The sequence below is a fragment of the Glycine max genome, chromosome 10 (genome assembly GCF_000004515.6).
Source record: "Glycine max cultivar Williams 82 chromosome 10, Glycine_max_v4.0, whole genome shotgun sequence".
NCBI lineage: Eukaryota > Viridiplantae > Streptophyta > Magnoliopsida > Fabales > Fabaceae > Glycine > Glycine max.
The window spans coordinates 34,801,168-34,815,209 of record NC_038246.2 but is presented as its reverse complement, the minus strand read 5'-3'; the positions used below and the strand labels follow the sequence as shown (position 1 = coordinate 34,815,209).

At 33.4% G+C, this 14,042-nt stretch overlaps 1 protein-coding gene across 1 annotated transcript; it reads left to right on the top strand.

Moving 5' to 3' along the window:
- The first annotated feature begins 480 nt into the window (after nucleotides 1-480).
- On the top strand, nucleotides 481-3,483 carry LOC102664345 (receptor-like protein 46). Its single transcript, XM_006590060.1, has one exon. The coding sequence runs from the start codon at nucleotides 481-483 to the stop codon at nucleotides 3,481-3,483; it is 3,003 nt and encodes a 1,000-aa protein (XP_006590123.1).
- Nucleotides 3,484-14,042: the final 10,559 nt, after the last annotated feature.

The window sequence follows — 14,042 nt, the reverse complement described above, 5'->3', positions numbered from 1 at the left end:
ACCATTGTGGTCCTTGACATAGAGCACGAAAGGATAGGAGAAGATGAGGAAGGGAGAGAAGAGAAAAAACAAAAGGGTAAATTTGAGAAAGAAAAAGAAAAGAGAAAATAAATGAAAAAATTTTGAAGTTGACAAAAAGGTCCATAGAAATTTCAGATGGCAATTTAGTCCATCTAAGTCAGTGGCATAGTTAGCAAATTTCTGGTTGTCAAAATAGTCCAATGATGCTATGTAGACTTTGCCATTTACATTAACGGGAAAAATTGACGGTGGGACAAATTAAGGGGCAAAATTTTATTTTTTTTCAAAATTTAGGGATCCAATTGTTAGCGCTTGGTAAATTCAAGCAATTACCAAATTCAGTATTTATCCAATATATTATCATAGTTATTTTAATAAAACCTGAGGGCTATATATATACTTCCCATTCGATGCTCCTTTTCAACTCCCATCCTTGTGTTCTGTTAATCTTCCGCAGACATGCTTGGCTTGGCTTTTGCTGTTGTTTTCCTTTTAACTGCATTTGTAGTGTTATCTTCATGTGGTCATTCACCACTTGGCTGCAATGAAGAAGAAAGGCATGCTCTTCAATGGATCAAAGGAAGCTTCAAAGATCCATCATCGAGGCTTTCCTCTTGGGAAGAAGAGGATTGTTGTCAATGGAAAGGTGTAGTTTGCAGCAATATTACAGGACATGTTGTCAAGCTGGACCTCAGGAATCCTTGCTTCCCACAAAAGAACCAAGGAGGTCAACCAAACTGTGACTTCAACAAATATGTTCTTGAAGCTAATCATGTTCATCCTTCTATATCGCAGCTTAAATATCTCACTTATTTAGATTTGAGTGGAAACAAATTTAATAGTTCAATACCAATGTTCATCCAAACTATGGAGCATCTGCAATTCCTTTCTCTCTCTGATTGTCATTTTAGTGGGAGGATCCCTTACAATCTTGGGAACCTTACAAAATTGATCCTTCTTGATTTCAGCTTCAATCCTCTTCTGTATGCTGATGACTTTTATTGGATTTCTCAACTTTCATCACTCCAATACCTTTACATGCGTGATGTGCCTCTTGGTAAGGCACAAAATTTGTTGCAGGCACTCAGCATGCTTCCTTCTTTGTTAGAAATAGAATTGAGGAATTGTGGACTAAACAAGTTACACACTTATCAACTTGTTAGAGCCACAAACCTTTCCCGAGTGGAGGTTCTGGATCTAGCAGAAAATGAACTTCAAGCTCCAATTCTGAATGCTTTTCAAAACATGTCTTCCATTGCAGAGATTGACTTTTCTTTCAACAACCTGAGTTCCACTCCATTCTGGTTGGGAACCTGTAGTAATCTGGTCTATCTATCTGTTGAAAATAATGCTCTTTATGGCTCACTTCCATCTACTTTACAGAATCTGACTTCCTTGATTTACCTCGACCTTTCAGAAAACAATTTAGATTCTGTTCCATCCTGGTTAGGTGAGTTAAAGGGTCTTCAATCCTTGTATCTTTCAGGCAATGATTTAAAACATATTGAAGGATCTCTAGCATCTTTTCTGGGAAACTGTTGTCATCTTCATTCATTAGATATGTCAAGTAACAATCTTAAAGGAGATGCACTTGGAGTCTACATACGGTCTGGATGCATTAGGTATGATTTAATGCAATTGGATTTGAGTCACAATGAATTTAATGATAGTTTGCCACCATGGTTGGGACAACTTGAAAATCTATCTGACTTGTATATTCATGACAGTAATTTGGTTGGGAACCTTCCTTGTGATATGATAACAAAACTTATCAATCTGAAGAAGTTGGTACTTTCCAATAACAACTTAAACGGGTGTCTTCCTAACTGTATTGGCCAACTTCTGAATTTAAACACCTTAATTCTTTCTTCTAATCATTTTCATGGTGTCATTCCTAGGAGTCTAGAGCAACTTGTAAGCCTAAAATCTCTAGATCTTTCAAGAAACTGTTTAAACGGTACAATTCCCCAAAATATTGGTCAACTTAAAAATTTGATCACCCTCTATCTTTTTGATAATAATTTACATGGAAACATACCTTATAGTCTTGGTCAACTTCTAAACCTGCAAAACTTTGACATGTCCCTAAATCATTTGGAGAGTTCGGTGTCTGACATAAGATGGCCTAAGCAACTTGTTTACCTGAACCTCACCAATAACAATATCACTGGGTCACTTCCACAAGATATTGCTGATAGGTTGCCCAATGTTAGTCACTTGCTTTTTGGAAACAACCTTATAAATGGTTCCATTCCAAATTCATTGTGCAAAATAGACTCCTTGTACAATCTTGACCTTTCAAGCAACTTGTTATCTGGTGACATTCCTGATTTTTGGAGTGCTACTCAAAGTCTCAATGTGTTAAATTTGGCATCCAACAAATTATCAGGTGTTATTCCAAGCTCTCTCGGTAACCTACCCACGTTGGCATGGTTTCATTTGAACAATAACAGTCTTCAGGGTGGGATTCCATCATCTTTGAGAAATTTAAAGCAACTTTTAATTCTGGATCTAGGAGAGAACCATCTGTCTGGGATTATACCTTTATGGATGGGGAACATTTTCTCCTCAATGCAGATTCTAAGGCTACGGCAAAACATGTTGATTGGAAAAATTCCTTCACAACTATGCCAACTTTCTGCACTGCAAATCTTGGACCTTTCAAACAACAACCTGATGGGATCAATCCCTCACTGCATTGGAAATCTCACAGCAATGATTTCAGGAAAGAAATCTTCTGTCATCCAACCTAGTGAAGAGCATAGAGATGTTGAATGGTATGAACAAGAGGTCAGACAAGTCATTAAAGGAAGGGAACTTGACTATACCAGAAATCTAAAACTGGTAGCCAACATGGACTTGTCAAATAACAATTTGAGTGGTACTATTCCTGAAGGAATAGCATTGCTTTCTGCATTGCAAGGCCTAAATCTATCACACAATTATCTGTCAGGACATATCCCTAAAAGGATAGGGGACATGAAATCTCTAGAATCTCTTGACCTCTCTCATGACCAACTTTCAGGCACAATTTCCGACAGCATATCAAGTTTAACTTCGTTAAGCCACTTGAATTTGTCCTACAACAATCTTTCAGGACCCATTCCAAGAGGAACTCAATTGTCAACCCTTGATGATCCTTTTATTTATACGGGCAACCAATTTCTCTGTGGGCCTCCTATGCCAAACGAGTGTTCTCCTGATGATTCCCTACATGACAATGTAGATGAAGATGAAGATGGCAAAAAGGATAAAGTAGAGAAATTGTGGTTTTACTTTGTCATTGCCCTTGGCTATGCTCTTGGATTTTGGGCTGTGATTGGAAGCTTGTTGATTAAGACAAGTTGGAGGCGTTCTTACTTTCAATACATTGACGACTCAACTCAAAGGATAAATGTATCATGGGCAATACATTTATCAAATTTCAAGGCAAGATTTATAGGAAGCCCTGTTGCTGAGTGACACATTATTGGAGTCTTTATGCCTTCTGTTTTTGTTTAATGCATTTATAGGATTTCATGTTTATTTTGCTTGATAAGTGATTACTTCACATTTGTATAAGGGTAGTAATGCTACTTGCTACTTGTAGAATTTCCGTTGTCATGCTCATGTCATGCCTAGAGGGTAGTGCTATTTTCTTCTTTATTAAATTAATAATGTTGCAAGCTTAGCTTTTCTCTATTCACCAATAATCTGATTATTGCTGTATTATTTGGTGGAAGTTGCTTATGCACCAGTAAACATACTCAGTTATAGGAGATTTACAATGGTAATTGGTACCCTTTAGGTCTATGGTGCCCAATGCACAAGCTATCATGCATTTAATGATAAAGGATTTTATAATAAAAAAAATTAAAAGTTACTACATCTACCGGTTGCAAAAGAAATGCTTGCAACTTACACCAAACACAGGAAAAGATGATTACCCAAGTAATGCCCCCAATCATAATGTTACTTACATCTACCTGGAACTCTTTCTATGCCTACGTATTTTATTCTCTGGCTTATACACTTGTTTTACTCTGATTCCTCTGTTTAAATAAACTTTCAGTATCTAATGCAAATCAATAAAAGGATTCTGCAAGTGTAAGGGAGAGAGGGTGTATGGATTCAAAACATATTTAGAATCAAGAAAGATGAAACACAAGGTGTCAAGGTCTTACTTAAATTGTCTCTGGAAGGGTTATATCATTTGTTGGCGTTGTTGGTATGCTTTGGTCATGTAATCTGGAGGATAACTTTTGATATGGTTGAGTCAGAAAAGGGAAACTGGCTGTCCTTATTGTTACAGTGTTACTAAGCTTTAGCAGATCTTATTAAGTTTTCTCAAAGTTCCTTTGTCATCCTTAGTGGCAATGGATGTCTGGTATGAACTGGACAAATTGAATTGCGATAGTCCCATGGGAGAGACATGCATGAGACATTATAGAAATATAAGTCAACTGACTATATTTTAATCTCTGTAATGAGAGATATATCATTTAGTGCATGTAAAACCAAATGAATGCTATCTTCCACCAACTAACATGGTAATATTTTAGTTCATTGTCGTGCTGTTTCAGTTGATGTTTGAAGGCTTTTGCAAGTTCAACTTGTTTTGGGGCTTAAAAAATGTTAGCTAATAATTAATTTTGGCGAGTGGAAGTTCGTTGATAAACTGGAGTTGGAGGCATGCTTATATTCGATGCATTGATAAGTTAACTTAGTGCACAAATATAACATTTTGAATAGTCAATACATTAGCAAGGTTTAAGTTGATGAGTGACACATAATTAATAATCTTTACGCCTTTTGTTTGTTCTATACCCTTGGAAGATTATTTTGCTTGCTTTGAAGTTGCTTCGCCACTGTGGAAGCTAGTAATGCTATGATTTATGGTTAAGTGGCTGTTAAACAGACTTATAGACCAAAACCATGCATGCAATGAAGCAGGCAAATGCCCTTGAGGTCCCAACATTAACTAGGTAGTGGACCTGTCTCCTTTTTTATCCAAAAGAAATTCATAAATCCGAGAAAACCCTTATGAAAATGATTTCAATAATTTAAATATCAAGTCCCTTGGCTTTGTATATAATTGGCATACACCCATAACAGATAGTTAATGGCCAAAGGTCGCGTTATAATGAAAATGATATTCATACCAACAAAGTAAAGCATCAAAATACATATCTGGCTACAACTATTTGATTAAGTTGTTATTATAATCTCAACAGTCTAATAACTTAACCCCAAGAAAACAGAATAGGCACCAATACTCTATAAAATAAATTGTAAAAGAAATAAGAAAAGTATATTGAAATGTAAATGAAAATCCATTTTTCCATGTCAAACTCGATGCAGCATGAGAGCAAATCCAGTCCTTACAGGACAGCAAATTTTAAGCAGTTCTTTCTTTATAGTTCAAAGTATTTTGCTATCATGGTCAGATTTACTTGTCTATTTTAGAAATTGATTCCGAAATCAAAATTTGTTTTTGTATACTATTAGAAGATGACATGTAGAAGTGGGTATAAGACTGAACAAAAATAACTTTTAGACTGAGCAAAAACAACTAACAGACTAAGCAGACCGAACAAACTAAGCAATAGATCGAACATACTATGCAATCAGATTGAGCAGACGAAGCAGTCAGACAAAAGCAAAAGACTATCAGAGATGCGGAAGATTAAAATATGGTATTTATAAACCAGAAACATAAACGTATATGAAGAAGTAAGGAACAAAACTGACGTGATGTATTTCAATTTTGTAACTCAGTTTTGCACTCTAAAAACTGTTACAGTAACCTGTTTAAATAGAAAACTATGAAGCCCTTCATTTGGGCAAAACAAACAGCAAATTATGACTAAGCTAAAAGTAGACGTCATTAACCTGCAGCTACAAGTTGCTTTTTCTGAACACAAGCAAACTTTGACCAAATGTACAAGCAACCACAAAAATTACAGAGACAGTAAAATGTTTTAATACAACAACTTCCAAAAATCTCAATTGCCTAGACTCCTTCAGATTTTTCTTCAACACTTCAAGTTGATCTTAACACAATCCCACGTCTATGGAGGATCACCTTCAAGTAAACAATCATTTGCATGCCCTTAACAAAAATTATATCATCTGGAACAAAAATGTTTGTAACCATCTTAATCCAATTTTGAACTCGAAGGACCTTAGCTTTAGGAGATAGACGAGCAATGAAATTTGCAACAACATTATAAATATTTTACTCCTCTAAGTAATTTTACTTGATAAGAAAGAATATGATAATTCTAACAAAATATTTCCCAACAAGAGATTTACCTCTTGCATTTGCCAAAGCAATGACCATAGTTGTTCTAGCTTCCATGACCCATAAAATAGGATTCAAGATAAAACTAAAAAAATTCAGAAACTTGTTATTGTTCTTTTTCTCCTCCTCAAGTTTTTTGTGACCAAGAGGGGTAAAGTTTTCCTCAGCAACTTTGTGGTGGGTTCATTTGAATCACACTTTATTGTGTGATATACTTTTTCAATTGGCGAATTTTCTAAATCCTTTAGGATTTAGTATTTGGATGAGGAAATTTAAAATTTTGAAAAATTTTAAATTCTAACAATTTCAAATATTTTATTTGAAATTCTTTTATTTTTAAAATTTTGTATTTGGATAAAAAAATTAAAATTGTGAGGACAGAAGAAAATGAGTCGCTAGTTCGAGAACTAGATTTCTAAAACTTTTAGGTGTAAGAGAGGATGAAGGTTATAAAGAAAATATGAGAACGTTTTGGAAGGTTCTTCTATCAAGAGAATTTCAATTTCTCACTTTTTAGAAAGAAATTAAAATTTCATATTTTTAGTTGTTTAAAATTCTATTTTAAAATTCAAAAAAATTAATTTATTCATAAAAAAATCCAAACAAAAAATTTTAGATTAAAGAAATTTAAATTCATTGATAAATTATTTTCCTCAATTAAAATTCTCTATCCAAACACACTCTTACTTCCTTTGAAACATCTCCTTTGAATGTATTTAGTACCCGAGGGAGTTTCAACAACAACAACTCCTTTTCCTTTGACATCAACACTTTCTCTATTGCCAAAGGTGACTTTGGAGAAGCAGGAGTGATTCAATTCCTTGAAAATGCTAGGCATTGTGGGTCATATGACTATATATAAGCCACACCTCTTTCTTAGTGCTTGTTGAACAACAACAAAATAAATTAATACTCCTTATTTTGTTCTTCATGGTCTACAACTTGGGCTTGTTGTACCTTTTGGTTTGCCTTATTTTTACAAATCTTCTCCATATGACCAAAAAGATGGCAGGCCTTGCATTTAATGCTTAGCCCGAACTAACAAAAAAATTCAGTATGATTGTTCTTTTTGCAACAGATGTAATTAGGTGGAAACTTGTTTTTCCAACCTCCTCCTTCTTTGTTTTCTTCTTCCTACCCACCAAATGGTTTTTTTCCCAAAATTAAAAACTTAAGGATTTTAAGTCTCATAATGTTTTATTTTTTAAAATAAATTAAAAAGATTAAGAATTTTAAGTCAGTTTTATCAAAAATCGTCTTAAAAAATAAACTTTCTAAGACGGATTTTCAGAGAACTATCTTAGATTTTTTTTTTTAAATAAAATGATTAAAAATTCTAAGATGATTTTTCTAAAAACCGTCTTTATTTTCTAAGACGATTTTTCAAATAATCGTCTTAGAATGCATTTTTTTTTTTAAAAAATAAATAAATAATGAATTATCAGGGACCATAATTGACTCTAGCTTTTGATTTTGACCACCTGATGATAATGCAACTTTATCTGCTGTAACCTACAAAAACAATATGAAAAATCTTGTAAAACATTTTCCTTTATGAAGATGATGGAAAAAGTTAAAAATATTCGGTGACTGTTGTCAAGAAATGAAATATTTCAAACGTGTTTATAACATGATGAACTCCTCACAAGTGGCTTTAAGGCTCTTTTCCAGCAGCTCCTGGAAAAAAATGTCAAAGGCACGAGATAATGGTTTAAATTTGACAATGCAACATATGGAATAAAATGATTAAAGAAGAATCACTGAAAAGACAAGGAAAATTTTAATCACATATTGGTTGACTAATTGTGCATGCAATCACAATCAAATTAACTTTGAACTTAAGGCTTCTAAAGGGCCCAATATTTTAAATTTTAAGTAAAATTTAAAAGCTTTAAATAAAAATAAAAATGTTAAAATTTATAAATAGAACATGTTTCAAACAAAAAATAAAACAATTAATTTGAGCATTTAAAAAAAAATTACTTTTCAACCATAAAGCCACATGTTGAAAAAAGAGATCATCACTTTTAAAACTAGACATTTATTTTATTATACAAGGGACAATAGAAATACAACACTGAAGAAAAATTATTAAAGCAAACAATTGCTATATATTGTATGGTTATGCCTTGTGGGTGTGGTATCGCTCAAGTATTTAAGTGTGATTCATTATATAATAGATAACATCAATTAGAAGAAATTTTTTTTTTCGTAAGCCAATTACAAAAATACTTGATAACCTACAACTTAAGTTGTGGTATCACTATTGCAAAAAAGGTCTTTTACGATGGTTAAAAGACGCATTCAACGATGGTTTACTAAACGTTTTTATATCCAACGTCGTAAAAAAGTCTAACTTTTTACGATGGTTATAAGGCAACCGTCGTAGAAAAGTCTAACTTTCTAAGACGGTTATTAGCTAATGACCGTCATAGAATGTTCACTTTCTAAGATGGTCGTTAGCTAACGACCGTCTTAGAATGTCCATTTTCTAAGACGGTCGTCTAATAACCGTCTTAGAAAGTCTATTTTCTAAGACAGTCATTAGCTCACAACCGTCTTAGAAAGTGGACATTTTAAGACGGTCATTAGCTAACAACCGTCTTAGAATCACTTATTTTTCAAAAATTTCTAGGAAGCCAATAAAAATATGTAGTTATTTCTCCAAAATAAGTTGAACCAAGCACACTAAATTACAAGAACTTCTGTGATTAAAATTTAATGCCATATTTAATCAATGTTTTGCCTTTGGCTGATGGAAAATCATATTCAAAATTGTATCAACTACTTTTTCCTAAATAATGATTAACCAAACATAAACCATTTTAGAGGAAGGAAAATGGTAATTATGTGTACCTCTCCAAGTTGTCATCCAGTGGGTCCAGCTCCAGCAACTAGTAAAACAAAGTGATAATAAAATATTTTCATCATTAGACATCATTTGCTATGATAAATTATCGTCTAAGATCTCATCTATTCTCCATCCGTGTTTAGGTATCTTGTTCACCATGTTCCACCGTAGATATTTGGCTGAAAACTAAATGGAGTGGTAGTGCTAAATTGTTAATGCTAGTAGGGAACTAGACAACCAGTAATAAATGCAAATCAGATATTGTTCACACCTATGCCCTCCCAAGCAAACAAAATGCAGAAACTAAATATTCACAAAAACAACCTCCGGCTAATATTACACAATTATTTAGTTAAACCCAGATTCTCGGGTTCAGTAAACAAATTCTCAATAGTTCACACATGACAAAATGGAGAGAAGAAATATCAACCTTTACATATGATAATCAGACCCATGCTATATACACCTGATGCTATTCAACAAAAGGTTTACCAAAACACATACCATTTACTCGGCCCAAAACAAAATGCAAACATTTAGGAGGGGGTGAGGTTGTGAGGTGCTCAATAGCAAGCTGGCAAGCCAACTCAGTCTGGAAGCATGTATGATAAATCTATTTATGAGCTCTAGCATTTTCCTTAATCAATTTCCAATATCAAGTATGATAAATCTATAGATAGTGAACTAAACCATTAAATTATTTGAGTTACTATATATTGAAAATCTATAAACTATCATTGTTTTAAAAAAAAAATACAGCCTAAAAATACATCATTTATCTAAGCAATTCTTAGAAGCTTATAACAATATATTTGTCTACTCACCTTTTTTTTCATTTTCCTACTGCAACCTCTCTTCTTCACTCTAATGACAGTAAAAAAATTGTGACAAACTCCGTAAAAAAAAGTGAAAAATGAAGATTTGTCATAGATGAAAAGGGATAAAAACTTGGGTGGTTATGGGATAAAGAAAAAGCACGGCAAGAACGGGCTTTGGAACCATTTCCAAAAGCTCTTCATCTAAGCCATAAACGTCACAGCATTCTGCCTCATCCTCTCGAAGCCCAAGCCCCCAAAGGAATTGCAAATCACCCAAATCATTATACAACTTCAATTCTTTCGACGATACCTTTGCACTTGTCATTGCCCTCCTTTTATACTCTTGCGCTGGGCCTTTGTGGGCCCATTGGCCAAGCTTATAGCCCATTAGGAGGCCCAAGAGAAATATATATTGGCTAATTTAACTAATTGATCATAATTATAAAAGGATTACGTCTGTTCTTATTTATAAATAAAAACGGAGGCAGAAATTATCTAAAAGGAATTTTTTTAAAACACTTTATTAATTGATCTTCACTTTTGTTTTGTTGTGTTTAAACTTTAGACACTTGTGATATAAATTTTGCCATGTATTTCCTGTGCACTTCGTGAAGCCATTTCATGATATTCTCGAACACTGATTTATCCATCATTATTAGATCTAATTGTGATAATAAACTTAATATCTTCTGTTCAATAAAATTTCTGTTGTTTTTAGGAAGCTTGTAGGATATGGTTCTACCCAATGTACTTCGATTATCAAAATATTAACGAGCCATTAGTTAACAAATTCTTCTCTACAGTTTATTAGAAGAAACAAATTCATCTCTATACAAGATTAAAACACATGTAAAAGTTTAATAACTATTTATATTTTTAAAATATTACTTTCAAATATCTTTAAAGACAATTAACCTTTAAAAGAACATATTGATTTTTAATTTTACTATTTCCTTACTTTAAATCTATTTCTTTTCAATACAATATGTGTCTTACCTATCTAATGCATAAAAAGCCTTACTAGGGGTCATTAAAATAATAAATGTTAATTAAACATCCTAACATAAAAGCTAGTTCAGCAATGATAAAGTTGAAAAGATTGACAGTACAGCCCTTTTGTCAGTGTTTAACGGGCTGCTTTAGCCAACTGGGTCCATCAACTAAGAAGTAAAGGGATATGCTAGGTGCACCCAGCATTATTGCTGGTGCACCCAGCAATTTATTGAAAGGTCAATTTTGCCCTTCATTTAAAAACATAAAAAACTTTTTCCCTCTTTCGGAAGCATTCCGTTTTCTCTCTTCTGCGAAAAAGCTTTTCTCCTCTCTTCTCTCTTCCGCGAAATTCCTTGGTGGTCTTCTTCTCCGCGAGGCTTCTCCGGCTTCATCTTCCATTTGCATTCGAGGTAGGTGGCCTTCTTCTTAGCTTTCCTTTTGTTTTGCACTGTATGTATAGCATTTAGGGTAGGTTAGTTGAACCTTAGGGTAGATGAACCTTAGGGTAGAGGACGCTGGAAAAAATGGCGGAAGCTTGGTGACGGTGAGCCTTCTGGAAGACCCGTTAGGGGTTCTTCTGGAACTTCCGGAAGAAGATCTTCCGGAAGATTTCCGGAAGAAGGGTTCTTCTGGAGGTAATGAAACAACTTCCAGAAGAACAGGTCTTCCGGAAAGCTCTCGGAACACCTCTTCCGGAATGTTTCCGGAAACATTCCGGAAGAGGGTTTTTCCGGATGACCTTTTAGTGGTTCCGGAAGCACTTTCCGGAAGACCCTTCTTCCGGAAAGGTTCCGGAAGAAGTACTTCTTCTGGAAGTTTTTTTTTTAAAAAAAATATTATTTTTGTTAATTGTTTTTGTTAATTGTTTTAGTTTATTTTTTATATCATTTTAGTTGACTAATTTACTAATTATTTAATTTAAAATTACTTATGTATTATTTTATAAATGAAGTAGTTTATTTGTATAAATAAAGTTGTGTATGTTTGGAAATATTTTTTTCCTATTATTGTTTTATTTGTATATATAATTTTAGTGGTGTATGTTTACTAATTATATATTTTGAAAGTAGTTGTTTTTTTTTGTCTATAAATAAAGTTTTTTATTTTATTATAAATAAAGTTGTTTATTTGATTATAAATGAAGTATTTTTTTTTATAAATGAAGTTGTTTAATTTTTTTTTTAAATTAAGTTGTGGATGTTTAGTAATGAATTATTTTTATATTAGTTGTGTTTTTTTTTTATAAATGAAGTTGTTTATTTTTTTTAAAAAAAAATTAACTTGTGGATGTTTACTAAGTAATTTAGTTGTGTTTTTTTTTAGAAATGAAGTTTCTTATTTTTTTTTTTAAATTAAGAGTTGGATGTTTACTAATTAATTTTTTTTACATTAGTTGTGTTTTTTTTTTTATAAATGAAGTTTGTTTATTTTTTTTAAAAAATTAAGTTGTTGATGTTTAGTAATGAATTATTTTTATATTAGTTGTGTTTTTTTAATAAATAATTGAAGTTGTTTATTTTTTTTAAAAAAATTAACTTGTGGATGTTTACTAAGTAATTTAGTTGTGTTTCTTTTTTAGAAATGAAGTTTCTTATTTTTTTTTAATTAAGAGTTGGATGTTTACTAATTATTTTTTTTTACATTAGTTGTGTTTTTTTTATAAATGAAGTTTGTTTAATTTTTTTTTAAATTAAGTTGTGGATGTTTAGTAATGAATTATTTTTATATTAGTTGTGTTTTTTTATAAATAATTGAAGTTGTATATTTTTTTTTTAAAAAATTAACTTGTGGATGTTTACTAAATAATTTAGTTGTTTTTTTTTTATAAATGAAGTTGTTTAATTTTTTTTTAAAATTAAGTTGTGCATGTTTATTAATAAATTTTTTTTTACATTAGTTGTGTTTTTTTTATAAATGAAGTTGTTTAATTTTTTTTTTAAAATAGGTTGTGTATGTTTTAAAATAATTTGATTTAAGTTAGTCTTATTTGTTTATAAATAAAGTTGTTTTTTTATAAAGAAAATTGTGTATATTTTGACCGAAAGAAATACGTGTTCGACATGATTTACAGATCATGGCCAGAACACGAGGTTTAGGTCGTGCCATAGGTAGAGTTGTAGGCCGAGATAGACCTGCTGACGAGGATGCTGGCGATGTTCCCGAGAGGCGTAGGCCTACTGCCTCAGCCCGTAGACTACACGTTCATCAGATGACTACGGAGGGACGTGATATGGCTGAGGACGTCGCTGACATGACTGATGATGTCCCTGAGCAGCCTACGGAGGCACCTGAGATGCGTGCGGACGCACAGGGTGCTGATAGTGGTGAGGGGTCAGATGGTGATGATGCTGCAGAGGGATTCGCTGGTGGTCCACGTGACCCGTCAGTGCTCACATCATTTGCCGAGCATGTTGCACATGCCGTGTGGAGTGGTCAGGTATTTTAATTTGTTAATTATTTGTCATTGTTGATTTATTTGTTTATGATTAATTTTTTTTAATAATTGTATAATTTGTACTTCAAATCAGGAACGTCCTGATTTGAAGTTAGTGTCACATGGGAGGAAGGTGACACTGATTGGGAGGCCAGTGCCTGAGATTGAAGGCATGGTGGCTGCCACAGGATTAAGTCCACTGATAGATTGTTCAGTTATTACTGGCGATCCTAGACTTATATCCGCATTTGTGGAGAGGTGGCACAGTGAGACTAGCACCTTCCACCTTCCTGTAGGAGAGCTGACGATCACATTGGATGATGTGTCATCCATCCTACATTTGCCCATCACTGGCGCCTTGCACAGTTTCCACGCTCTTTCTACGGAGGAGGCCAGATTCTTGCTTACGGAGTTGCTGTAAGTGTCTGCCGAGGAGGCCAGAGCCGAGACAGCACTCACACATGGAGCATATGTACGATTAGGATGGGTTCGTGACATTTATGAGACTAGATGTTAGGCCCGGCGGTGGATTGTCGCAGCTCGCGCTTATCTGCTGCACCTTGTCGGTTACACTCTTTTTGCTAATAAGAGTGCAACATACGTGCATGTGTCCACCTTGACGCTTTCCGGGACCTCGCTCAT